Genomic DNA, 27,314 nt, shown 5'->3' with positions numbered 1-27,314 from the left:
GGACTTCATCTTGGAAGTGAAAATTCCTGGTGTCTACATGTGTTCTGGCCATGTTGACACTGAGCAACAGATTGAGCAGAAGATCCTCGATTCTGAAACTCTTGCATGGACTAGTATTCCCGGAGATCCCTTCTAACTTGGACATTGTCTAACTCTTGTCTTTCCTATATTGCACTGAACTTGAGGGGAAATTGCTCAGGTGAATTTTGAGGCACCAGTGGGGGAAGCGATATTGGACAAGGAGGACTTTCCAAAGCCCAGGAGGGCTGCACCTCCTCCTGCAAGTGTGTGACTTGGCCCACCGAGGGTTCTCGCCTCTCCAGACCCTCTTTGACTGCAGGTTCTAAAGGTCAGTCCTCACCCTAGGCCTTTCTTCACTAATCCAGAGATCCCCTTCCACACACTGGGTTGACTCCATCAGGACTTACCGTTGATCATATTTTAAGGACTCGAGTTCAGGGTCTGGAGAAGGCCTCTCACAGTGGGGGGCGGGGGTGTATTACTTATATTCTCTTGTAAGGAAGAGAAAAGCTGACTGAAGCTGCTTTCAGTTATCAAGGGAATCACTTTTATCACTAGTCCTGGCTGCTCTTCACGGCCTCATTCTCAGGATTAGAAAGAGGCAAGTAATTAATATAACAGGTGATCTATATAACCCCATTTAGAATTCTTTCATTTGTCTTCTAATTTATATTCAAGTTAACTATAGCTTTATATGCTAATTATCTCTTGACATGAATAAAAATACATTTTTCGGCCTCACCTATATCCAGGTTTCAAACACCCTAGATCTGGGTTCTGTCTCTCCATGTTTTCTTTCTTCCTGTTCAGCAGGGCTTTAGGGATGTCTTCAGGGGTGTTAGGTCCCCCTGCTCTCAACCTGCATGAAATGACACAATCTAAGTAAAGACACCAACTCCACACCAGCTCTCCTGTCCCACAGAGCACCATCCTAAGCCCCTCTTGCGCACACATTTTGATGGAGGCTGCTGGCAGAGTCTTCCGCTTTCTCAGCTCCCAATTGATTGCAAGGAACTCCTGGGGCCAACTGTTCCTTACTTATTCAGCATGTTTATACCATGCCTTGCCAGTCCTGGAATGCATTCTGATGCCCCCCCACCCCCACCACTCCCCTTTGGGTCACATGCCACTCCTGAGCCAGTCACTGTGGCCACTGGATTAGAATGTGCTGATTGACTCAGCCCTACAGGCTCCACCCTGAAGCTGGGATGGGGCTGTCTTGAGAACAAGCACATGCCCCCAAGGGAAATCTCAGGCTCTTTTACTAAAAGAGAAGGAAAAGGATGCTGGAGGCAAAACCACCAGAAGTCCATTAGTAAATAACATAAGTTAGTGGAGTGATAAGCCTATTCTATGAAATGAATAGAAGCATTGCTTCTTTCACTCTGGAAAGTGTCATTCAGCAGCAGAAACAGGAGCTCAGCATCATCAGTGTCCTGTTCTCCCCACACTGCCATCCAGAGTGGGCGATCAGTGCAGACACAGTGGATGGTGACTGTAATTCAAGAACCTGAAAGTTGGGCAGCATTTCCTTATGTTTTTGAATAAGCTCAAGGGAGTGTGTCTCATCCTGTAACTACTGGGACAGCTTTGTATCCTCTCCTCTAGTCTCTGATGTTTACTCAGTGATTTTATTTATCAAGTGGGCTTCTCTCATTGTTCTGCCAATCACGGCTGTGTTTAAAACTCCAGTTACACTGTTTAAATAGACAGAGACTTAAGGACCATTGTCCAGACCCGTGTGGATAGGGACTAGGAGGGGTCAGGGCCTGGCTAAGGTCACCCAGCCAGTTAAATTGCAGGGCCTCATTTCTGTAGGATTCCCAAGCAGGCAGGCAGGGAGGCAGTTGAGGTGAAGATCCAGATGATGCCTCTGTGTGACTAGTCTACAAAATCAATTACCCACAGTCAGAGCAGGGGTCAGGCCCCTCAGGTGTGCATTACTGCTGCCATTCCTTCCTGCCGCAGGGCATGTCTTCCTAATTGCGTTTCTCAGGCTAATGTTAAAAATTAACTTTCCCAGAACATTAAAATGAGAAGGAAGGAGGAGGGGATATGAAAGCAGAGAGATCTTCCGCAGATAAACCCACAAGGAATCATCTGGAATGAGGTTGTGTGTGTGATCTTTCAGAGGTGCAGCACATTGTTCTGAGCAGCACTCTGTGAGGGGGCCTTGAATATACCCTCGAATCAGACCTGGACCCTGCTTCAAAGAGCTCCTATTTTTTGTGGGGGAGAGGGCGCAGAGATACAAATAATGATCATTTGATAAAGTAAACATTAATAAAGGGCCCTAGGAAGTACAATAGAAAGACTCACAGGTGCTTGGGGGCAGACAAGGTCTCAAGGAAGTGCTGAGAAGAGTGATATTGGAGCTGAGGTTTGGAAGTGGGGAAAGGCTGAGAAAGACATTTCAGGGATGTGTACAGCATGTGCAAAGGCCCTGAGACTTTAAAAATGCAGAGCTGTGTTCAGGAGACTGCAAAATGTCCAAAGAGCAAGCAAGAGAGTGGTCAACACAGAATCCAGTTCATTGGTCTAGTTGGTCCTTTAGTCTTCAAACCTGCATATTTAGAAGTTCAGTATTTTTTAATTTTGATTTTATTTCTATTGAATACATACATACAGTTTGATTTAAGCATGACAATGTGCCTTTTCGGTGCTCTCCATCTGTCAGCAGGCTCCATGGCCCTTCTGACCTCCTCCTGACACAACTGGGCCCTTTGTAGTCCTGCCTGTGGGGACATTTGGCCCCAGCTGTCACTTGCATCAGGAACCAGAGTCCTCCAGCGGCCGATTGTCTCTGGCCAACTCCATCACCGACCTCCCACTGCTTGTCCCTGTCTCTCCATCAAAGCCAGAGTGGATGATGGACATGATGATTGAACACACCCAAGTGGACATTCACCCTTCCCACCAATACCTCTTGGTTCATAGGGAGTGTAAGAGGCAGGAACTGGACACGGTGCAGGTTTCCTTATCCAGCAGACCGGGTAAAGGAGGAGTCAGAGTCCTCAGTGGTTTTGCAGGTTTTTATTGGGATTACCAGGTACACGGCAGGCAGGGGTGCTGGGGGGCCGGGAGGCTGGCAGTCCTCCAGCCCCCAGCAAGTCTTCATTCTGGGCTCTCTGGCCTTCTCTGCTTCTGCTTCTTTGCTTCTCTCTCGGCTTCTCTTCGGCTTCTGCTGGCGTCCCCATGACACCGCCCTTAAAAAGCACAGTCTTAGCCCAGGTGAATCCCATCTACCTATGCCCACACCCTACTCCAGGTGCCCGCCATCAGGTATGCATTCAGGACCGCAAGGATCCATCATCTATCCTGATGGCGGGAGGGCAGAAAAGCCTGACATTTTTCCTTACCCTGCAGTCCACCCCCTCAGGGTTTTCTGCCATATAGTCTTTATATATACAATTTTCTTAGCAAACATAAACAATGCAGCCATGGCCCACAAAAGCAAATACATCAAATATAACAAAATACAACAGAACACAAATAAGTCCAGGCAGGGCCCCAACCTAGTGGCAAAAGACAATTATTGGTAACAGCAGATGAGCCACCAAATCTGCTGCCGAAGGCACTGCTCATACGAGGGACGGGAACCACTCACAGCATCTACTGTAACACGCCACGAGCCGTCAGGCTTCCTGGCCTTCTCTGGCTGTAGTCTCGGCTACAAGCCACACATCGCATCCACCCCCAGGATGCACTCACTCTGGGATTGGCGATTCTATTCTGCTGGGGGTAATCACCAACCCTTAGGGTTTCTGTCTGCAGTCGCTCCAACATTCGGCCTCCATAGCCACCCATGCGACTCGCAGACCCCTGCACTCAGGCCAACCCACTGCACAAGCACCTGGGTTGGGGATCCAAACTCTACATGCGACTTGGGCTCCACCCCAAGCCACGTTCCCCACCCGTCCCCCAAGGACAGGTTCCTCAGCTCCTCACCCTCACTCCAGAATGAGCAGGGCATCACCCACAGGTGATTTTACGAGACTCACAGGGCTTCAGCATACACAGGCTGCTTAACAGCCGCTCAAGGCTTCTCAAACTTAGCATCAGTACCAGCTTTTGCCTTCTCAGTTGGCTTTTCTCCTCTGCCTGGCTGCTGGGCATGCATAGGCTGCTTTTGGCCATGAAGGCCCACTGGCCACCCCCAGATTCCCAAAAAAACATAACCTGCCAAGGTCCTCCGCCTTCTGGCTGGATTGTCAGTCTAAGCTCATCAGTCCAAGTCCATTAGGCCTTTCCATCAGCACTGGCGAGCTCCAAATCGCAGTCCTCTCTTCCCTGACTATTCTTGCTGCCTTGGGGGTCGTTGGCTGGTCCTCTAGGGTGTCTCCTTCACGCCAGGTCTCGTACTGTAGCTCCTGGACCTTGTCCATCTCCTGTGCCGCCATGACGCCTCCAGCGTCGTCACAGGCAAACAGTCTGTTACTCCTTAGTCCCTCCGGGTCTTCGGAGGGCTCCAATACCCGTCTGCATGGATCATCTTGCCGACTTAACGCCAATTGTAAGGGGCAGGAACTGGACACGGTGCAGGTTTTCTGATCCAGCAGACCGGGTAAAGGAGGAGTCAGAGTCCTCAGTGGTTTTTCAGTTTTTTATTGGGATTATGTAGGGCAAGGAAAAATGTCAGGCTTTTCTGCCCTCCTGCCATCAGGATAGATGATGGATCCTTGTGGTCCTGAATGCATGCCTGATGGCGGGCACCTGGAATAGGGTGTGGGCAGATGTAGATAGGGTTCACCTGGGCTGAGACTGTACTTTTTTTAAGGGCAGCGTCACGGGGACGCCAGAAGAAGCTGATGAAGAAGCCAAGAAGCTGAGAATGAACAGAAGCCGAGAGAGAAGCAGAGAAGGCCAGAGAGCCCAGCTAGAGTAAAGACTTGCTGGGGGCTGGGAGGCCTGCCAGCCTCCCGGCCCCCCAGCACCCTGCCTGCTGTGTACCGGGTAAATCCCAAGAAAAAGACCTGCAAAAAGCCACTAAGGATTCTGACTCCTCCTTCACCCGGTCTGCATGGGATCAGAAAACCTGCTCAGTGGTCATTCCTGCCTCTACAGATTACCAGGTACACAGCAGGCAGGGGTGCTGGGGGGCCAGGAGGCTGGCAGTCCTCCCAGCCCCCAGCAAATCTTCACTCTGTCTGGGCTCTCTGGCGTTCTCTGCTTCTGCTTCTTTGCTTCTGCTTCTTTGCTTCTCTCTCTCGGCTTCTCTTCGGCTTCTGCTGGCGTCCCCATGACGCCACGCTTAAAAGCACAGTCTTCACCCCTGGTGGCGCAGCGGTTGAGCGCTGGGCTCTGAAGCTGCCTGCAGCCTCTGCAGCGCCGGTTCGATCCCCGGCCACCGGCGAGGGTCCCACATAGTGCGCAGACCTCTCCTGCCGCCCACTGCTCCTCTCAGCAGTGTATTTCGTCAGTCTGCCTGCTCTGTTCCCTGCTCTGGCTCAGGTGAATTCTCTCATCCTCCCGCGCTTCTGACTGTACCCAGTGCTTGTATAAATAAATAAATTAAAAAAAAAAGCACAGGCTTAGCCCAGGTGAATCCCATCTACCTATGCCCACACCCTACTCCAGGTGCCCGCCATCAGGCATGCATTCAGGACTGCAAGGATCCATCATCTATCCTAATGGCGGGAGGGCAGAAAAGCCTGACATTTTTCCTTACCCTACAGGGAGTTTACTCAAAGAGGCAACCAATGTTATCAGAGTCTTGTGTTTTCGTCTAGATAATTTCTGCAAACATACAAGTAGCTGCCTTTCTCTCACGTCCACTTTGCTTTCTTCACTTCATGTAACGGGGAGGTGACTCAGCATGCGGCGGGCTTATTCTTTCTTCTTGACAGTGGTGGGAGTCCACTTAGAGTTCAGCTGTACTTTAAGCTGTACGTTCAGCTGAACGTTGAGGCCTTCTCCTGGAACCCCTCATTTTACAGTAGAAAAAACAGAAGGCCCAGAGAAGCTGAGAGTCTTCCCTTGGACTCCCAGCTCTTGAGTATCTATCCCAGGCTCATCTCCAATCTTCTACCTTTCTTATCTACCCAAGCCCAGCCAGGCCCACTTCCTCCCCTCCTGGTCCTAAGGCCAGCAGCTGTAAAGCCGATGGGAGGGGTTGCCATTTTTTGTGCTATTATAGCTGCAGGCTGATGGCTCTCTGGCTTCTCCTTGTTGACTCCAGACTCCCATAGTAACCTTTATCAACACTACCCCCTCTCCTACTCTCTCCTTTTTCTCCTCCTCAGCTTTCTCTCCTCCACATTTGCCTCAGAAGCACCATGCCAAGCCAGCACCCCATCCCCAGCCGAGCGCTGGTCACTATGACAACCAAGGCCTTCCATCAAAAAGTGGCCTTTCAGGTATTTTATTTTGAGCCCCAATTAAGCAGGGCAGGCTGCAGGCTGGGAGCAGCGCAGGGAAGTGTGTTTTATGGCCTGTGAGAGAGCCCAGGTGCTATTTATAGCTCCTTAATCGGTGTTGCTAAATGGGGTCTTAATGCAAGTCCCGTGGCAACTGCACATTTTCATCACAGGGAATCTCCTCCAGCAGCCTCGCTCCCTCCATCTGTCGGCCTGAGCAGGCTCCCCCTGGCAGTTCCTCCACAGGGGAAGTGTGCCTCCTCGGTGCTCTGCAGCTGTCGGCAGGCTCCGTGGCCCCTCTGACCTCCTCCTGACACAACTGGGCCCTTTGTAGTCCTGCCTGTGGGGATATTTGGTCCCAGCTGTCACTTGCATCAGGAACCAGAGTCCTCCAGCGGCCGATTGTCTCTGGCCAACTCCATCACCGACCTCCCACTGCTTGTCCCTGTCTCTCCATCAAAGCCAGAGTGGATGATGGACATGATGACTGAACACCCAAGTGGACATTCACTCTTCCCACCAGTACCTCTTGGTTAATAGGGAGTTTACTCATTCAAGCAGAGCAAGTTAACTATTACCCTATTCCTTACATCTGAGGGAATTCAGGCTGAGAATGGGAGAGTCATGAATGTCCAAGGCCAGGCGCCGTCTTGGAGCTTTATGTGGGCCACCTCACTAGGCCTTCACACAACCTGTTTTATAGAGAAGGATCTTGTGTCAGTCAAGGTTCACTGCAGTGACAAACAACCCTCAAATCGCAATGATCAAACCCAAAAGGCCGGGTTTTGCCTTTGCCAGGTGCCCATCGCTAGTCAGCTGGAGGCTCCGCTCCATAAGATGCATGTCCTTGCTCTGGGTCCAGGGTAGGAGGAGCCCCCCCCCCACACACACACACAACTGTCCCTCACAGAAAAGAGAAGGCACAGTGCCCATACTGACATCCACAGCTGCCCAGGGAGGTGACAGGTGGGCACTTCCACTGGCAAAAGCAAGTCTACAACTGCATCTCACTTCTGGCTGGCCCTGTGTCTGGAGCAGGGAGCTGACATTTTTGAGGTGAGCACTCACAACCGCCACAGAAACCGAGGGTCCCAGATCCCATAGCTCCTTCGAAGCAGAAAAGGAAGCTCACCATTTAGCTGTTGCCCCAAGAAATCTGGGCTTCCCCCCCCGAGTGGGTGTAGATATGAGTCAGACTTCTGGCACAAAATCTGTCTCCAGTATTCACCAGCTGTGTTACCCTGGCTGGGTAAGTCACTTAACCTCTCAGAGCCTCATTTGTTCATAAAATGAAGATACTAGTGCCAGATTGTGTTCTGAAAAATCAAAATTTTATTTCTAACTTTGGGGTGAATTCATTTGACAGCCAGACTCAACCTGACCTGGTGTGGGCTAATTCATAGTGCTTCCTTATTTCATGCAGCATGAATGTTCAGTTTTGCTGTAGAAATATTGATGTGTTTGACATCCAGACCACTGGGATGTTATGCAATACACAGTGCATGCAACCTCATTACTAAAATCTGGAACTCTCTGAATTTGCGTGTGGCCCCCAGGATTTTGGATAAGAAACAGTGGATCTGTAGCATCTCCCTTATGGGGTTAGAAAAAGGATTAAGGGAGAGGATGTGTCAAAAATTCTTAGCCCAGGGCCTGGTATATAGTAAGTACTCAATAACTAGTGGTTATTCTGAGTCCAAGATTGGACTGATGAGGCGGGAAAGAGGCATGGGCTGTGAGAGATTGCCACAAGAGCAGAACCCGAAGCGAGAACCAAGTAGGAAGGCTCCAGTTTGCACATAATTGAAATCAGCAGATCTTCCCATTTCTGAGTAAATAGAGGTTCTTTAGGGCCTCATTAATCCTTGAGTGTGTTTTTTGGAATGATTCACTCTGACAGCAAATAGGGTGTTTGTGAAGGTCCTCGGAAAAGATAGCATGCTTTATAAGTGTAATATTTTGTTCTCACACTTATTAAGTTTAAAAGCAAAAAAGTGTGTCCTTTTTAGTCATCTGATCATTCACTTCCAGAATCATGGACCTTGTAAGGGTGTCCCAAAACCCTGTTCCCCTGAAGTCCTCCAGGATGACCTTGAGATTAAAACCCAAGACCCCACCCTCTACCCGGAGCATCTGCCCTTCTGTCTGCTAACAGATGGTGATTCTATATACATTTTCTTTTGTCAAAAAGGTCCTGCTACTTTGTCAAAGTGACCTGCCCTTTCCCCTCACATGGCTGAGAACCACAGCCCAGAGAGGGGTGGTGTAAGATGCTTAAGACCTGGGTTAACACAGCCTGGGCTGGAATCCCAACTTACCTGCTGTGGGACTTTGGGTGAATGAATGGTAGGCCCCTGTGCCTCAGTTTCCTCTTTGGTAAAGAAAGATATTGATGGTTGTTGTGAGGATGAAATGAGTTAATTCATGGAAGTTCTTAAAAACAATGCCTGGTGTAGTAGACACACTAGAAAATTCTAGTTGTTGATAATATTGTCTCACATGAATTTGTGGCAGAGCTGGGATGTGGGTCTCTGTCTCTCACTTCAGGAATCTGCCCAACTATTTGAAAACAAGTGTTGGCAAGGTTATAGAGAAATTGCTACTGGCAAAATTCAAATGGTAATGCAGTCACTGTGGAAAAAGTTTGGTGGCTTCTCAGAAAGTTAGACATAGAATCAACATATGACCCTGCATTTCCACTGCTTGATCAATACCTGTGAGAAAAGTAAACACTGTCACATGAATACTCATGGAAGCATTATTCACAATAGCCAAAATGTGGAAACCCGAAATGTCCATTAGTGGATGAATGAACAGCTAAGATATGGCCTATCAACACAATGGAATATTATTTAGTCATGAAAAGGAACAAAGTTCTGATACATAAATGGAGCTCAAATGTGGTGCTAAGTGAAAGAAACCAGATACACAAGGTCACATATTTTGTGATTTCATTATGGGATATCCAAAGTAGGTAAATTCATAAAATAGAATGTCAATGAGTGATTGCCAGGACCAGAGGAAAAATGAATGGGAGTAATGCTTAATGGAAATAGGATTCCTTTGGTGGGGGTGGTATGAGAATGATTTGGAACTTGATAAAGGTGGTTATTGCACATATGTGCCACTGAATTATATGTTTAAAATGGTTAATTTTATGTTGTGTAAGCTTTACTTTAATTAAAGAAGAAATAAATTCAGTGCAAGGAAGTTGTTACCCAACCTAAGTCAGTAGGGCTGAAAATACTCATGTAGAAAATACCTGAGGGGTGAATTCAGTCTCTCTGAGCCTGGCACTGGGGGAGCATCCTTCACTTCCCCAAGGTCTCCAGGAATCTGTGTGCTCTCCAAATTGAGGACATCTGACTTACTTCCAACTCCCCAGCACATGGGGGATCCTGAAGAAACATGGGACTCCTGGGGGTAACTGAAGAATATCTTAGTGAGTGTACCTCAGTCTGTCCTCTCTGCAGGCTCTGCAACTTCATGCCAGCAGCTCGAGCTGCTTTCCCTCACTATGAAATCTAAATAGTACAGATGATGGTGCTGTGTCTGAATTTGTTGTGCCCGTTCAGCGAGATGATGTATATAAATCCTGGGAGGCCTAGTTGGGCCCAGGGCTGGCTCAGCAGAGGGCAGCTGCTTCTGGTCTTAATTTATTATTGGGGAGGATATCTTTTTTCCAGCTTCACTGAGATATTATTGACTTACAACCTGTGTAAGTCTAAGGTGTATGACTCTAGCTATAATATCTGCAGCGATATCTGTAACGATGTTGAAAAAAATAGAATATACAAACTCTATGAAATTACTACCTGTTGTTTCAATATATGGCTATATTGCAAAATACCCCATAGCACTGGCCTCCATTCCATCACATAATTGCCATTTCTTTTTTTGTTATGAGACATTTAAGATCTTTACTCTTAGCAAGTTGCAAGTAGAGAAGGCAGTTGTAAAGTAAATGAAGATTGCTCAGGGTTTTGCGCCGCTGGCCTCTATGGCTATCACCTGTGGCCTTGAATGCAGGAGGCGCTTGAGAGCATGGGCTTGAGGTACGCATTCCTGATGGTGGAGTATGGCGTGGGCATGTGTAAGTGGGTACTCCTGAGCCTGGAGGCTAAGCATATAAGGACAGCAGCAAAGGACAGTCCAGCAGAGGATGGTTTGGCGGAGAACAGCTAAGAGAGGAAAAGACCACGAGAGAACGCCAGAGAGAGTAAAGGTTCACTGGGGAATAGGAGGCCTACCAGCCTCCCAGCACCCCCAGCACCTCTGCCTGCCCTGCACCTGGTTGCCTCATTGCAAATAAAGAGATCATGAAAACTCTGAAAAAGACAAGAGGGCTCCACACCTCTCCTTCCACAACTCTCCTTTACCCATCTGCCCTGATCCATAGAGAACCTGTCCCATGCCTTGCTAATGCAGCAACAATATTATTAGGTTATTATTGTTTTTTGCTTTGTGTTTTTAAGATTTATTTATGCATACAAGAACTAAGGTGTAGGCCAGAGGTGTGAGGAGTCGGGGGGGAGTGAAAGGATTCACCAGAGACACAGTGGGGAACAGAATAGGCAGACTGACTGAAATACACTGCTAAGGGGAGCAGTGGGTGAGATAAGAGAGGTCTGCTGCACCATGTGGGTCACCTCCCTGGCCGGGGATCGAACTCGTGCTGCAGTAGCTGCGGATAGCTTCATAGTGCTGACACTTAACCTCTTGCGCCACCAGGGAGGCCCTAAGTTATTATCATTATCCAAGGTTAAGAAGAGGATTTTCGATCTTTAGGAAACTAGTTTTGACACACCCTGAGCTTAGGTATTTTTCTGTTTTTTCCCCAACTCACACATCCAAAAAAAAGTAAATTTTATCATTTTTCTTTCTGAATATTTAATTGTCCATAAACCTCTACTGTCTGCTACCCTTTGTCTGAGTAGCACCTTGGGAGGAACGTGGACTCTGGGGCCATATACTCTGGGTAACCTTGCTGCAACCTTGCTGTGATTGAGTCATTTCCTCTCTGAAATGCGGCTAAACGTGGTACCAGCCTCTAGTGTGTTTGAGGACTGAATGAGTTACCTCATGTCCGGTTCCAGAACTCTCTATTAGCAATTATTAGTATAGGGGGAAGTGGTGATGTTCTCACTACGACTCTATGATGGTCCTTGTAGCACCTCCCCGCCCCAGGCATTCTGTCCCCTGCGTGCTAATTGCACATGTTACCAACCTGCTGCTTTGCCCCTCCCCCCACCAAGGAAAAGTGGGTGTGAAAGAGCGGGTGTTTGGTGACTGGATGAGTGAGATTTCCCAATCTGATGTTCAGAATCCACCCTGAGAGATTGTGGAGAGAGAAAACAGGGTGTGTGTGAAGTTCTCTTCTCCACATGTCGTTGTGGGTGTTGTAGCTACAGTTGTCCACAGCACAGAAGAACAGGGAGCAAATTCCTAGATCCTGTGGCCTCTGTGGTTGTGCTTCTGTGGTTGAATCAGACTTTCTGGCAGTTTATGAGGAGTTGGGTAGCTGGTGCTGAAGTCTGACGAACGTGGTGCATGAGCTTCACTCTGCCATAGAAGTGACACTGGCAGCCCAGGGCTGTTTGGGCATAGAAATATTTTGTTCAGCCATATTAATTTTAAATTATCCAGAGATGATATGTAAATATCTGGATACCTAGCTTTTCTGAAAGAGGGGGAAATCCAGTGACAGCCCACATTCCTGCTGGGAACTGAGGCTGGAACCCCAGTTTCCATGAGCCCCAACTTTCCCCATGCCTGCCCTGCAGGTTACCTGCCTGGCCCCTAGGGATGGGAGTTGTGATACTATATATAAGTGGTTTTTATTCATGTACTGATTGTTAACTTTTCAAAAAGTTACCTAAAGCAAGAAATCATTTGCCTTGAAATTTGAAGAAACAGCATTATTTCCAAATGTTCTAGCTTTATTCTGTATTTGAGCTCTTTACACACTAAAAATATTTATTTGCAGACCTCATCATTCACCAATTCTAAAACACAGTTTTCCTCTACCAGAGATCCCATAAAGATGGGGTTCCTCTAGAGCCTAACTGGATCCTTTAACTAAAGTATGGGGGCAGGGGTGGCTAGGGTGAGAAAACTTGGCGGACCCCATCCAAGAATTCAGTTTACTCATCAGTTTTCCTCAACTCAAGAAAAACAAGCTTCCACCATCCTCCGCTGGGCCTCTTTCTGAGCTCACACTTGGAAAGGTCAAATAAACACAATAAATCCATTAGAAGGCCTTCATATTAAACCCCTGGGGCTTATGCTGTTTAGCAAGAGGCTAAAGTGATGACGTTTCCCAAGTGGAAGGAAGTTTGCCTGACCTTGGCTATTTGCTAGAAAACACGAGTCAACTGTGCCAGTTAACCCCAATGGTTGGGGGGGAGCCCATCCCTGGCTGCTTCATGAAGGTGTTGATGAAGTCTGTGATGTTAGGCCTGAAGAGAAGGAAGACCTGGGCTGTCTGCACTGGCTTCCTTCTCTCTGAATTCTCCAGGCCAAATCCCAGATGGAACCAGGTGGATTGGACACCGCCTTAGTAAAGTGTTCCCCACTAGACAGGATCCTCATTTTGGCCACCTCACAGCTTAGTTGGCATCTTGTGGTGGGGTATGTTGGGTGAGGCCCAGTCCCATTGAATTGAGATCCATTCAGGGGCCTCCAGTGCACAGAAAACAAACCAGTGTCACCTCTTAGGGCATTGTCACCACTTATTAACTGTGGCTTTAAGTGAGTGGCTTCCTGTGCCTCAGTTTCCTCAGTCTGTCAAAGAGCATTCACAACAGTAGCTACCTCATTGGATCAGTGCTTGGAATCTATCAGGACATAGGAAGTGCCATGGAAGTCCTTGCTATGATTGTTCACGTTAGTCGTTGTCATCACTGTCATCACTGGCAGCGCAGCGGTGGTGCCCAGCACCATGGACTTTAAAAGTATGTAAGCTCTCCTGGGTTTCTTCATGCCTCTTCTGATGGAAACATTGTTAGGAACATTCATATGTAGAAGAGGCTGTTGGCAAGGGCTGGAGGCTGGTCCTGCTGAGCTGGATCGGGACCCAGTCCGGCCTGCCCTGTTCTCTGACTGGCATCATCTATAGTCGTGGACAGAGGTGGCCCCTGCTGGTGTCATGTCCTAACTGCCACTTTCTTACTTTGTCCTCACCTGCTCTGAAATAATAATAAGTCTCAATTATTAATTGCCCACATGGTGCCTATTGAGTGCCCCTCAGATTATTCTCCCCATGCTCCCTGTGAGTCCGGGGGAGCAGCCTGCCATATAAAGCCAGAACTCCACTCTGGTCTTCTCACTTCGGGCCAGGGCTGCTGCATCCAGTGTCGCCTTTCCCTAGCAGCCACAGTCTCAGCAGGCAGGAGGGACTCTGTTATCACTCACTCACTGGCATGGAGCTGTGATTCAGCTTTTGGCCAACCTCTTGTTTGAGCCAGATTCAAGCCAGTCATAACTTTTTTTTGTTTGTTTTTGAGTGAAGCTGATACACAGACTGGATTAAAGAAACCTCACCTGAGTACATGCTGGTCATTGCTCCCTGCACAGTCCTCTTTCATTCCACCTGAGTTACATGCCTGCTTCTTTGTAATTTAGAGTTTCCAGGAATCCATCCTCCTAGGACCAGCTGATTGACAAGCGGGTGCCTCTGTGGCATTCCCTGCCTCCCCGCTGCCAGCTCCTGCCCCTGCCGCAGGCAGCCACACCTTCGAGTTCTGTGTTTACTGCCCCTTACAGATTTTTCACACACAGATGTGCCTAAACAATGTCTTATTTAGTTTTTGTTGTTCTTGGACTTTCCAATATTTCTCTGCCTTGTCAGTACCACTCTGTGTTCATTGCCATGGCTTTAAGTAAGCCCTACTCTCTGGAAAGCAAGTCCTACACTCCTTATTCTGCTTCTTTAGAAGGAATGGAGGTCCCCTCCCTTTGGGCCCTGCCCCTGCCCTGGGTGGGGTGAGCACCCGTCTCTGAAGGGCCATTTCCCTACCCAGTCCAGTCTCCCCGTGTGGGACAGGCTTCCTTCAGGTCTATAGGGTAGCCAGGTTGCTCCTGGAGATGTTGGGAGGATCTGGTGCAGGGTGCCTGCCAGCCAGGGGCCTCCCTCCCTGAGGCTCCCCCACGTGACCCGGGCTGTACTTATCTGAAGCCAGGATGTCCACTGGGGCGGGCTTCAAGCTGAAAACAGTCAGATTTTCTGGGAAGTTTTTCAGCTGAGTCAGGAGCATCCGCCACCAGACCAAGGAACGAGCGCAGTGTGTTACTAATTCTGTCTGCCCGAGGGACCTTCTTTAGTCGACTTTGGCACTATGAAAGGGCTGCTTTTAAGTCATCCCCTTCCCCAGAAGAGCTGGCCCACAGTTTTCCTGTAGAGATGGGTTTCCCTCTTTGCAGCTGCCTCCCCCTCCCAGACACTAGCCTGCTTATCCTTACTGAGCAAATGCCCGAGATGCCCAAGGCCGGGCACAAAGGTAAAGAGCCAACCCCTCAATCTAGGGGCAGAGACAGCGCCAACAGGAGATGTTTCTGGAGCACCTCTGGGATCTATTGTAGATGGAGGGCAGCAAGACCACATTTCTCAACCACCAAGTTAGACAATGATGTTTGGCAACAGAACAGAACATTTGAAACTGGGCTGCCCCATCAAATCCTAGGTCTGTCACCACAAAGATGAGTGACAGTCTTTGCTGAGGAGAGGTCTCTGGAGGTAAGAGGAAGGCTCACCAGCAGAGGGCAGAGCTATGCTGGATGGGGCAAGGGAGAGGTGGGAGGTTCTGGGGAGGCTGTTCTTTACAGTGGGTCAGAAAGTGACCAGGGCTGGTCATGGAGATAGGAACAGAACTACTATCAAGAAGGTGGACACGGAAGGACTTAGAGGTAGGGTGAACTTGAAGACACAGTGGGTATGTCTGAAGTCTGGGTTTGGGAACCTGGACATGGGAGGTGGTCCCCAGGAAGGGTCCCCAGGAAGGATAGTGGTGAGGAGGCGGGGCAGCGACTGGTTTCATTGCAGGGTATCTGAGGGTTAATTCCACGCAGTGAGACTGCGCGCCTGTGTGTCAGAATTACTGGGGGATCTCATGAAAATGCTGGTTCTCAGGTGCTCCGTTTGGGTGAGCCAGAGGCAGTGCGTTCCTAGCAGTCTCCCAGATGAGGCCTCCCAGGTGAGTGCTGCCAGTCCCCTCAGGCTGTAGTAGGCACTGAGGGTTCACTAAATGTAGTCTCCCCTCCACAGTAAGTGTGCCAAGCTTCAGGAATACTAAGATTGTTCATCCTGGTCAGAAATAAGAGATGTGAAAATGGAAAGGGAGATGTGTCCTTTCAGAAATATTTTCATTTGACAAGAGATGCACATGATTTCAGGTACCACACAGGCCGTCACATGGTTGGATTCATCCCCAGGACACTCCCGCCACCCACACGGCGCTCCACTAAGATACCTGCGGTACAGTGTCTGTTCCCAGTGTGAGGGCGACTCTGACTTTTTTTCCTTGAAAGATTGGATTTTTCTCCAATAATCGATTGTTGTTTCCTTAAAGTGTCATCTGAGAAAACTATCAGCTTTTCCCAGTATTACACAAAAGATTTTTTAAAATGCCTTAGAAATGTGCCTTCATCACCAATAAATACCCATCTTAACCTGCAGAAGAGCTAACTTTTACTCACATTCCAAAATGTCTCTTAGTTACGGCCTCCTCCAGGAAGCCATCCTAGACCTCCCAAGGCTGGGTTACTTGCCCTTCTTCCTGGCTCTCTCTCACAGCTGCTTCTGCAATTCCTTCTCTTAAACATAGATCCCTAGGGGACCGCCACTGTTAACATAGGCCTCTCTATACTGTCTGGAGCCCCCTGAGGCTCTGTGTCCAGTTTCCTGCCCAGGTCCTGCAAAGCAAGTTTCTAAGTAAAAGTTTGCATGCATGTGTGAAAAGACTTTATCCTAAAGTCCATAAAATAATATTGGAATTCTGGTATCCTGTTTAACCCTTCTTGAGAAGCCTTTAATTAAAGCAGTGACATTCTTCATGCCTTGATTTCTCCACCTGCAGAATGGGCCAGTGAAGATACCTGGCATTGCTCACTTCTGAAAGAGGCTGGTCTTAGCTTTGTGCTAGGCTTTATACTAGGGTGGAGGCCGGGCAAATATTGGACCTTCTTCCCATCTCCCCACTCCTTCCCTTACCCAAACACCCCAGGCTGCATCTGCTTAGAGATTGAGAAGACCCAGCAGGGACTAAGGCTGACTCCCCAAGAGCCCCTGAACCCTTTATGTTTGGAGCCATCATCCTTCCTCACATCTGGGAGAGGACAATAACCAACACCCTCCTGGCTTCAGCTAGGGCGGGCAGCAGAGCAAGCAGACAGCAGCTCCTGCCCTGCTAAGATCTTGGTCAGGAGGACAGAAAGTGCTGTAAACTAAAGTCCTCAGATGAGGGAGTCCAGTTCCAGACCCCGCATTTCTTTGCCAATGTGAGCATGAACCTGTGGTTAAGGTGAGCCTCATCTGGTAAGTCTGATGCAGCCTCTGAGCAGCCAGCCTTGTCCTTGAAAATAACAGCGGGTAGTAACCAGCCTTCTTGGACCTGGCTCAGCATCACCTCCCCCAGGAAGCTGGCATGGCTGGTGCCAGCTGTTGGCAACCCCAGTCCTGGGTTTCTGAGGTTTATCTTACATTTATCTCAGAGGCACCACTGGCCTTGCCACTCACTTTTGTTCATGTATATTGGAACCTCATTTAATTGGATAAGAAATCCTTCCACCCCCGGACTATATATGACTTCTTTTCCACCAAGAATCATGTGGAAAGGACCCTGAGCCCTCTTGCCAAGTCACTTGCTGTACTGCCAGCCCTGAGACCCCGAGAAAGGAGACAAGGCCACTCTGCCAACTGGTGACTGAGGCCAACCGGCTCCTGTGGCTCCCAGCTGCCCGGCCGCTTCCACTCAGCTGTGGGGCAGTGCCAGGGAAAGGAGACCAAGTCCATCCCAGACCCTGAGTGGAGCTAAACAGAGATGACCTGAACTCAGGATGCTAAAGATGCTCCCACTTTGTTTTCTAGTGCCCAGCCCTATGCTTCCCACAGCCACTCATGCCTGGTCATCCCATCATGCCTGCCTGCCCCATCCCCGCTGTCCCCAGGAGTGGTCACTGTGCAGCTGGGTGAAAAGGGAGGTGAAGAAAAGGAACGCTAGTGGATTGAGCCCAAAGAGTTTGTGAGGAAATAATGGTGACAGCGGGGATGGCTGACCCAGTGGTCAGGGGCAGGATTGAGGCTAGGGGAGATGCTGAGGCCCCTGTGGGGCCTAGGGGGTGGTGTAGAAGAGAGTGGCGCCTGAGTGATGGGAGGGCTGTCTTTGTGGGGGATTCTGTCATCACGGTGGGTGAAGAAGGGATGTAGGAGGCCAGGCTGGAGACCTGACGAGAGAAGCCAGAGGGCAGTAGATGACAGCAGCTAGGAATAGGTGCAGACTGAGCCAGGAGGTGTGAACCACAGAGGATCCAGGAGTTCTCACAGTCGGATGGAGCATGCACAGCTTTGTATGTGCAAAAGCGAGTTAAATAGGAATCTTTTTTTAAATTTTTTTATTTAAATTTTATTTTTATATTCCCCATACAATTGCAACCCCCTTATTTTGACCCCAGTCCCTCCTTTCCCCGCCCCCTACCCCCCATAGAGTGTCTCTGGTTCATAGTTGTTTGTTGATTTTGATATTTTCTTTCTTATAGTTATTCTTTTTCCTGGTCCCTTATTTAAGTTTTCTAGATTCCTGCTATGAGTGAGACCATCCGGTATTTTTCTTTTTCTTTCTGGCTTATTTCGCTGAGCATGATCCCTTCCAGCGCCATCCATGTTGCTGCAAATTGCATGTGTTTATCTTTTTTGGATGCTGAGTAATATTCCATGGTGTATATGTACCACATATTCTTGATCCAGTCATCTATTTTTGGGCATTTGGGCTGTTTCCAAAGCTTAGCTATTGTAAACAGTGCTGCTATAAACATAGGGGTGCAGGTGCTCTTTGGAATTGATGTTTCTGTGTCCTTTGGGTAAATACCTAGGAGTGGAATTGCTGGATCATATGGAAGCTCTATGTTTAGTAGGTCCAGAAATCTCCACACAGCTCTCCATAGTGGTTGGACCAGTTTGCACTCCCACCAACAGTGCAGGAGAGTTCCTTTTTCTCCACATCCTCGCCAACATTTGCTGTTGCTAGTTTTTTTAATATGTGCCATTCTCACTGGTGTAAGATGGTATCTCATGGTAGTTTTGATTTGCATTTCCCTGATTACAAGTGATGTTGAACATTTTTTCATATGCCCTATCACTGTGCCCGCAAGGACAAGTGGCCCCACAGAAGGCTGAAGCACGGTAACGTCCTGGGGAGAAGGCTGAGTTGCCTAAGGTGGGAGGTGGAAGGAGCTCTTGGAGAAGCTAGAACAGTAATGTGGAACAGTAATGGGAGATTTGAGTGGTGGTGAAGCTGCGGGCTAGGGTCAAAGGTGATGAGACACGGGTTTATGGGGAGATGACCTGATAGAGAAACACCAGTTACTGGAAGGCGGTTTTTCTCAGCATCACCATCTAATGCAGCTCCGTATCATTCATTTGACCTTCCTTCACCTCTGGGTTCCATTTACTCTACTCTTTTCCTGGAAGCTCATGTGAGTTTGTTTCTTAAATTCCTTTTTTATTTTGTTGGAGTGCCTCCTTGAGTATCTTTCAGATTGAGTGGGTAGAGGTTCTTCTTTCAGAGCCATTGAACACGTGAAAATGTAGCTGCTATTTGTTCTGCTGTAGCTACCCTTTGCCTGGGAGCACTGTGGAGTCTTTGGGGAAGAACATTTTGCTGGGCATACTTTCCTGTTGGTACTAGGTCAGGGAACCCAGACCCTCAGGCAATTCAGCATGGCGGAAGGCAGAAGTGTCTTCCTGTTCCCAGCATCCATTGCAGCCAACTCTGCTGCGGAGAAAGGCTCACTCATGCTCCATTTGGTTTCCCTATTGGACCTCAGCACTGGCCAGGAGTCTCCCCAGGACTGCTCCCCTCCTTTAATGAGCAGGCCAGCTTCAGGGGGAGCATAAAAGGGAATACAGCTGCCCCACCACGGGGCTCACAGTTCTTTAAGGAATTATCTCCATGTTCGCTCCCTGTTCAGTCTTTCCCTTCTTGATGGACTGGGGTTTCTCCAAGTCTGCTTTGGTGAGAGCCACACTCTCCTGGTGTTTAGGGCTGGCAGTTCTCAGCTATATTCTCCACCATCCTATTACACCTGCTTTCTCTTTTCTTGCATTTAGCCCTAATGTCAAGCGTGCTGACTGCCTTTCTTGTTTCCCAGTACTGTTATCAGAACGAAGATAAACACACATGCACACTTGTGCTCGTCTTTGTTGTCATTTCAGGGAGACATGAGGTGGGAATCATACCGTCTGTGGGCTTAGGCTGCCCCCTTGATCATAGCCCACGTGGTTCAGGTTACATTTTCCAGTACTACCTGTGCTGGCTTCTCCTCACTGGAGATTTTCATGGCCCTGCTCTGGGGTGTTGCCAGGGAAGCCCAAGCATTATTTAGGACTGTTTCATGCTGCAGCCCTCTCTTCTTCCCTGCACACATGTAGTGACTGGCGAGCAGTCTCTTCAGGGAAAACTGAGGGCCCGCCTGTGCCACTGACACTGACTAGCACAGGGTTCATCTGAATATGCTACTTATGCCCTGCCTACAGTCACAACCCTTTGTGCTTGGGAAATAGTGACACTTGTCAAGAGCAAACCCCAGATCCCAAATGCCTTCTAGATGTGAACAGAGGTCTCTGTTGACCAGCGTAGGGCCAGTTGATTCAAGGATACAGCATGTTCAAAGTGAGCTGGTACTGAGCCATTTCTCCTTTGTGTAATGAACTAAGCGAATTGTTACCTAACAGGTTCAGACCCAGAGGGTGGAGGAGCCAAGTCATTGGGAAGGAGCTCACCTTAATTTGAGTCTTGAAAGAGGAGGCAGACTCCTAGCAGGAAGTACAAGGAAGGGTATTCCAGCCAAAGGAATAGCATGAGTAGAGGCTCAGTTCATTGACTCCCAAAACTAGGCATGCATAAATCATTAAAACAGTGTCTGACACAGACAGTTTATGATCTCCCATGTGTCTGTCTTCTCATTTCCTGAAAACAAACAAATGAAGCCCAGGTCTATTTAAGTTCAGAATGCCAGCCAGACATTCCCCCACCTGCTGATCATTGTCTAAAACAAATGTTGGGCCTCCCTGGTGGTGCAAGATGTTAAGCACCACACTATGAAGCAATCCGCAGCCTCTGCAGCACAAGTTCGGTCCCCGGCTGGCCAGGGAGAAACCCACATGGCGAGGCAGACCTCTCCTGTCTCGCCCCTGCTGCTCCCCTCAGCAGTGTGTTTCAGTCAGTCTGCCTGTTCTGTTCCCCACTCTGTCTCTGGTGAACCCTCTCACCCCCCACATCTCTGGCCTGTACCCCAGCTCTTGTATGCATAAATAGATCTTAAAAAAAAAAATAAATAAATAATAAAACAAATGTTACCTCTTAACCTTAAAACTATGATCTCTTTTCAAGATACATGCGCAGAGATGCATGTGTTGGTGTCTCCCCATGGCAGGCAGAGGAAATTTCAAGGAGCCCTAGGGAAGCAGCTTAAGCCACTAACCCTGGCATCCAGATCTCCACCCATTTCCATCATATAGACCGGCATAACCAATGGGCTGCTGCCCCCATTTTATTGCCAGAGAAACAGAGTCCCTAGGAAGTTCCGTGACTTACTCAGGATCATGCAGGGGGTTAGTGATGGGGAATTATGCAGATCACTAGAGAACTTTGGAAATGACTGCCTTGCAATATTTTTAGCACAAAACCAGACATCCAGCCTGGGTCCAATAAATCTTCATCAAGAGCAGAGCATTGCTGTCAGTTAGGATGATGTACTGAGGCATTTTTAGAACCACCATAAGTAAATTATTCTATTTTTAAAGTTACCTCTTGGGTTGTTGGCCTGAGATGAGACAGACTGTAGAGAGAATGCCCTTGAGGCAAGGGGCGTGTTGTGACACACCATCATCAAGACGCATGGATGGAGGTAATGGTGGGCCCGTTTTATAGATGAGGAAAATGTGGCTCCAAGAAAATGGCAGCAGAAGCTGGGATTGCAAGTCAGCTCTATGCCTTTTTTATCCCATTAGTCAGTGACTTTTTAAAATGTGAATTTATTCTTAAAGTATTACAAGTATGCGAAAGCATGCACATCTGAAGGGACTAAACTCAACGATTTTACAAACGGAACAAACTGGGATAGCGAGAACTAAAAACCAATGAACCAAAAGGGATTCTGACCCCCAGGAGCATCACATCACTGTCCCCCCAGTGTCACCCCTAAATTCCTCATTCTGTTTTTGAGAGCTTGTAAGTAGATTCTAGCAGGGGAGCACAGCTGCTCGATACCCTTGACTGAAGAACAGTTGGTATGTACTCGGGGAGGGCATTTCTCTTCGATGGAGCGCGCAGCTTCTGGAGGGAAGCTAGCCAGGCAGCCAGATCAGCCGAATCAACCCTGGCAATCCCTGGGTGACAGATGTCACAGCCAGATCACCCGCACATCTGTTTTTGAACTCTGTATAGTCATACAAAACTATGTTTGAGTGATTCATCCACTTTTTGCATATAAACTGTGGTTCCTTATTCCCACAGCAGATTACTCCTCCATTACATGAAGACACACTGTACATCCCCCTGTATTGGGCAGAACTGCTTCCATTTTGATGCTGTTGCATATATGCTTCCTGAGCATTCACACACGAGCATTTTGATGAACATATGCCCAGGAGTAAAACTTCAGGCCGTGGGTTCAGCTTTAGTAGATGCGCCCAGTTTTCAAAGGGATGGTGCCAGTTTCCTCACCCAACGGCATCATTGTGGGAGTTCCAGCTGCTTCATGCCCTCGCCAGCTCTTGCTCTTGTCTCATTTTCATCTTAGCCATTAGGGATTGGCATATAACAGATAAATTATGGTCTTCATCTCCCCTTCCCTGATGATTCCTGAAGTTGTGCATTTTTCCATATATTTTTTTGGCCATTTGAATATTCACTATTGTAAATAATGATTCCCTTTAAATTTTATCTTCAGTTGGAAAATATTTCTGAGACTGCTTTGTATGCAGGAAAATTCTGTTTGCCTTCCCACCTGGGTTTTATCATTTCTACATCAGGACATCTGGCATTTCTAAAGAGGGCTCCAAAGTGAAGGGGGGTAAGAAAAAGGAATGGGTAGTGTGACTCCAGCCATCACCTGGCATTCTCTGAGCTTTGGAAATTACCCAGCGAGGCAGAGGCTCCAGGGCTTTCTCTGTGCACTTTGTGATTGACATGCAATCATCAGAAATTAGGAGAGATGATTTATATATCACATTGAGAGCTGACCTCTAGCCCCCTTACTCTCTTCCTTTGGAGTTTGGGCTATAGATTGATTTCAATGACTACTGAGAAATGAAGATAAACGGATTTCTTTCCTTCTCTTCTTTAACTCATAATTAGGCAGGGAACACACAGGGAGCTGGATTTGCTAACAAGGCTAAGCCTTTTGTGCATCGAGGACCTAGTGTATGCCTGGGGTATTAAAGTGATTAAGAAAGTGCTTAAGCTCTGCAACGATTTTCAAACTTTAACAGATCAAAGTTTTCCTGGTGCAAAATGGAAGCCCATCTCCCTGCACTCAGCGGAGAAACTACTGACCTCCTGGCCCCAGCCTAGCCTGCTCACTATCTTCCCAGTTTATCTCACAAGGGGCTATCAAACAAATACCTGGAGGGGAAGGAAGTACTTGGGAGTGGTGTTCCCTTGAACATCTCCTGTGTGCCATCTCCTTACCTCAGGCTTCTTGTCAAGACCTGCCCTATTTTCAGGGGGTTTACAGGAGAGTAGGGAGCTAGGAAAGAAATGTTACCGGGTCAGAGCCATGTGTTTCAATAACAAAACAGCTACAGAGGAGATAACCGGAAGCAGCCTTCTTTTAACACGTGATTTCTGAGACAGGCCCAGGCGGGGGTTCCTAAGGCAGGTGAATCTAGGTCATGTCCTTTGGGAACTTCACAGTCTCTTTGTAATTGAGTCATTGTTAAGTGATGGAAACTGAAAATGCCTGCTGGGTTTGTTAGAGAAAGAGGGCACTTCCAGTCGTGGTGGCCCAGGTCATGCCTCCAACACTCCGTGAGCAGGACCAGTATTGCCTAAGTCCCCAGTATAGACAGGATGGGCAAGGCGCTGTGCACCTGTCATTCCCTGGAATCCTCTCTGTAGATCTGGCATTTTTGCCCTACTTCTCAGATGAAGAAACAAGGGCTCGGAATAATATTCACGAAGACATAAATTTAGAGTTGGCAGAATTGGATCTCAAAATTAGGGACTCCCAAGTCCTAGAGAATCTGTTATAGGACAGGGAGAGGGGCAGCCCAAGCCCCGCAAACCTGCCCATTCTAAATGGGTTCTGCCATCCGCCGCATCAACACAAAACACATGAGACTTTAATGGGAAGGATCTTTAATAAAACTAGGAAACAATACAGGTAAGGCAAAGAGTCCAGTTTCTAAATGAAGCACCCAAAGTTACCCGTCCCCTCGTGGGTAAAACTCCATCCATATGGGATCGGCCCAGAGCAAGGCCCCAAAGCCTGCCACAAGTCTAAAGCATCTTCCAGTGGGGACCCACAGAAAAGAGTCAGAAACAACCAAACAAGCCCGGAAGGAAAAGAGCAAAATCAACATCAAGATAAAAGCTGCCATGGTCACCTCCCCACGGGTCTCACCCACATCTGTGTCACCCAGTCCACGACCAAAAGACAAGCGCAGTTTCTTCACGTGTCTCTAGGCTCCATGCGCCTCCTCCAGGTCTCCTTCTGGCTCCATCCTGCTTCCTTCCTCAGTCTCTTCTGCAGCTTCTCCTCTTCCTGCTCAGCTCCACCCTCCCTTGGGAGGGGCAGGGAACCTCCCCCTTTCTTGGGGACCACCCTGTTACAAAACCTCCAGGCATCTGTGCTGGGGGATGGGAACATGAGGATGGGCATGTGGCTGGCAGGGGTCCACATTGGAATGGTGAGTGTGAGGGCAGGAAAAAGCCATTTTGGTGGCAGCCCATTTAGGTAGGTGTAGACTTCATGGTGGAAGAAGTGGGCAACCGTGCTCTGGAACGTGGTCAGAGCCCAAGAGTAAGAGCCTCTGGACTGGGTCACAGTGAGCCTGGGAGAGAGGTGATGCTTGCCTTTACTTCTCACCTCGAAGTGAGCTTTTAACAGTGTGTGATGTTTAAGGGAGGCAGCCTGCAGCTTCAAATACAGGGTGATGGTTTGTGTGATTCTATACAAGCCTCTTCACCTCTCTGAGCCTCAACTTTCTTTCCGCTAGAGTATGCACAGTCGCCTTTAAATGAGATAAACCTAGCATAGCAAAATGGACAGTCAGATGGTCAAAACATGTGGTTAAGATTTAAGGCAGCTGTCAACTTCCAGGTGTCTTTGCCACTTACCAACTGTGTGTTCTTGGGCAAGTGACATACCCTCCCTGTGTTTTTGTTTTGTTCCTTATAGTAGGGATAATGGTAATAATTCCTTTCGGAAGAGGTTGTTATGAGTGTAATACATACATTCACATGAGTTGATACAAATAAAGCCTGCATAGCATAGCATCTGGCCATATAATAAGTTCAATAAATAGTAACTACAATTATGTTCTCCTCACATTGTCTGGTAAGTAGTAGTTGCTCATTAAATAAGGACTTATTAGTTTTCTTTATCCCAAATGTCCAGTGGCACAGGCAGCAGCATTGGCATTACAGGAATTAAAAGGAGATTGGGGAAATTTGCAACAGGGAGGTTGGCTTTCAGCAAGATGCTGAAAATGAGAAGATTCGGTCCAGGTAGTCTGTCAAGGTGTGATGGGCCGGGGAGCAGTGCAAGGCTTAGACCATGCAAGGCTTGGATCAGAAGCAGGTGGGGGCCAGGAGAGCTGGATGCTGGTGTACTGCTAGAGGAGAAATGAGGAGGCCTTGAGGGGGATGTCAAGAATTGGCTTGGGTGTGTCTGGGGCAGATGGTCTGCCTTCTGGGCCTGGAATAGAGAACATATCTGTTCTGGCCAACTGTGAGTGCATATGAGGATCAAAAAAAGATTAGGCAGTGAAAGTGTTTAAAGCTACAAACACTCCATGCACCACATGATCTAATCCAAGTGAAAGAGAGTTGGATACACTGTGCATGGCTTCTAACACATCAGCCAAGTCCTGTTTCATTTTTAATGGCTCTCCTTATTAACACTGCAGCTCTAATAAATGAAAATTCCTACAAAACAGTCTCTTGGCCATCTTCCTGTCCTTGATGATAGTATTCCAATCATAACTCTTGTGTTAGGATTTACCACTTACAGTTTTATCAAATCCTTTTAAAATATCACTTGTTCAGTTACCCAAAAAGTGTTAAGATACAGCTTTAAGTCTAGACTTATGGGAACTAAGCCTGTACAAGCTGTGTGAGACAATATGTGACCACCTTTTCATTCCTGGCCCAGCTAATCATCATCTCTCTCCATCCAGATGTCCCAGTCCATCTTATTTTATGCCTCTGTGCCTGTGCTTGTTCCCTCTGCCAGAAACACCTTCCTCAACCTCACATCATATAAAACTCCTATTCACCCTTCAAAACTCCATTTAGATATTCCATCTGAAGCTTTCTACCAGCTTTTCAATACAGGAACTCACTGGTTTCTAGCCCCATGCATGTAGGAATTATTGCATATATTACACTCTATTTCAACTATTCACTTGTTTAAATTCCCAGATCAGGAGCCTGCCATCATTTCAAGGCCTGTGTGTGGCCTTGGCTTAGTGATCTCTAACCACAGGTTCAGAGGGCCTGAAAGAGAGTAAGAGATTTGTAAGTATGCCTGCACAAAAACTTGGTCCTATGTCCAGAGGTTCCATGTATGAATTTTTCAAAACTGAGTATTAGAAGAAATGCATCCCTCTGCTGACGGTCAGAGGAGGCTACAGGGTTAGGTTAAGGGTTCAAAGGCTTTTCAGACAGCCTGCCACAGCCCAACCTGTTTCTAAGAGGACGCCCCCTGCAGCTCCACCGCAGGTCAACAGCTTTCATTCCTACCAAAACTTGCATTAAAAAGTAATTTTTATATCGTGACATACTAAACACATACGAATCCAAACTTTCACGGAACAATGTTGACCGCTCCCTTGGGCAGGGCCCCGTTTTCTCTTTCTGCCCCTTCCTTCTCTCTCCCTCCCTCCCTCCTTCCTACTATCCTTGTTTCTTTCCTGTTGCAGGTCACAACCCAGTGACTTGCTCCCAGGGTTCTTTATTTTAATCGGTTTGAAAGACGCCAGCTAACGCTTAAGCTCATATAATAGAGATGGCTTCCCAGAGGAGGAGCCCAGGGCCCTGGGGCCGGCTGGAGGGGGAGCAGGGGCCGGCGCGGAAGGGGGCGGCTGGGGTGAGGCAGGACCCGCCCGTTCTAACCCGCTCCCCTCTCTTTGCAGCCGAGCCCCTGCCGCTCATGGACCTGTGCCGGAGATCCATCCGCCTGGCCCTGGGCCGCCAGCGCCTGCGGGACATCGGCGCCCTGCCCCTGCCTCAGTCTCTCAAGAACTATCTGCAGTACCAGTGAGCCGGGCCGGGCCTGCGGGGGGCCGGGCCGGGCCTGCGCACCTCGTCCACCGGGGCGTCCGGGGGGGTCTGCCCCCTCGCCGCGGCTCCCCGGGACTCCAGCTGTCTTCCCAACTTGGAAAACGAGACGTCTGTTGCCAACGGTGTCTTCTGCTCTGGAAGCAGCCCTCGCAGGCCAGACACCTCCCGGGAAGTCGCGCAGGGCCTGGAGCCGGCGGAGCCCCCGCCCGCCGCCCGG

The 27,314-nt window shown here is 48.4% G+C and overlaps 1 protein-coding gene across 7 annotated transcripts in view; it reads left to right on the top strand.

Annotated features, from left to right (window-relative positions):
• The window catches only part of SPSB4 (splA/ryanodine receptor domain and SOCS box containing 4), a 112,165-nt gene extending 85,068 nt beyond the window's left edge, over window positions 1-27,097 (top strand). For 6 of the 7 annotated variants that reach the window (XM_054700773.1, XM_054700770.1, XM_054700772.1 and 3 more), the window contains one exon: window positions 26,950-27,097. In XM_054700773.1, the coding sequence (XP_054556748.1) occupies window positions 26,950-27,077 (128 nt within the window). In that variant the 3' untranslated portion in view covers window positions 27,078-27,097. Of the gene's footprint in view, window positions 1-26,236; window positions 26,333-26,949 lie in introns of all 7 variants that reach the window. The other variant, XM_054700775.1, reaches the window with a different exon arrangement.
• The last annotated feature ends 217 nt before the right edge of the window (window positions 27,098-27,314 follow it).

This window comes from Talpa occidentalis, unplaced genomic scaffold (genome assembly GCF_014898055.3).
Source record: "Talpa occidentalis isolate TD23 unplaced genomic scaffold, MPIMG_talOcc4v2.1 talOcc4.4, whole genome shotgun sequence".
Classification (NCBI taxonomy): domain Eukaryota; kingdom Metazoa; phylum Chordata; class Mammalia; order Eulipotyphla; family Talpidae; genus Talpa; species Talpa occidentalis.
This window is presented reverse-complemented; position numbering and strand designations above follow the sequence as displayed.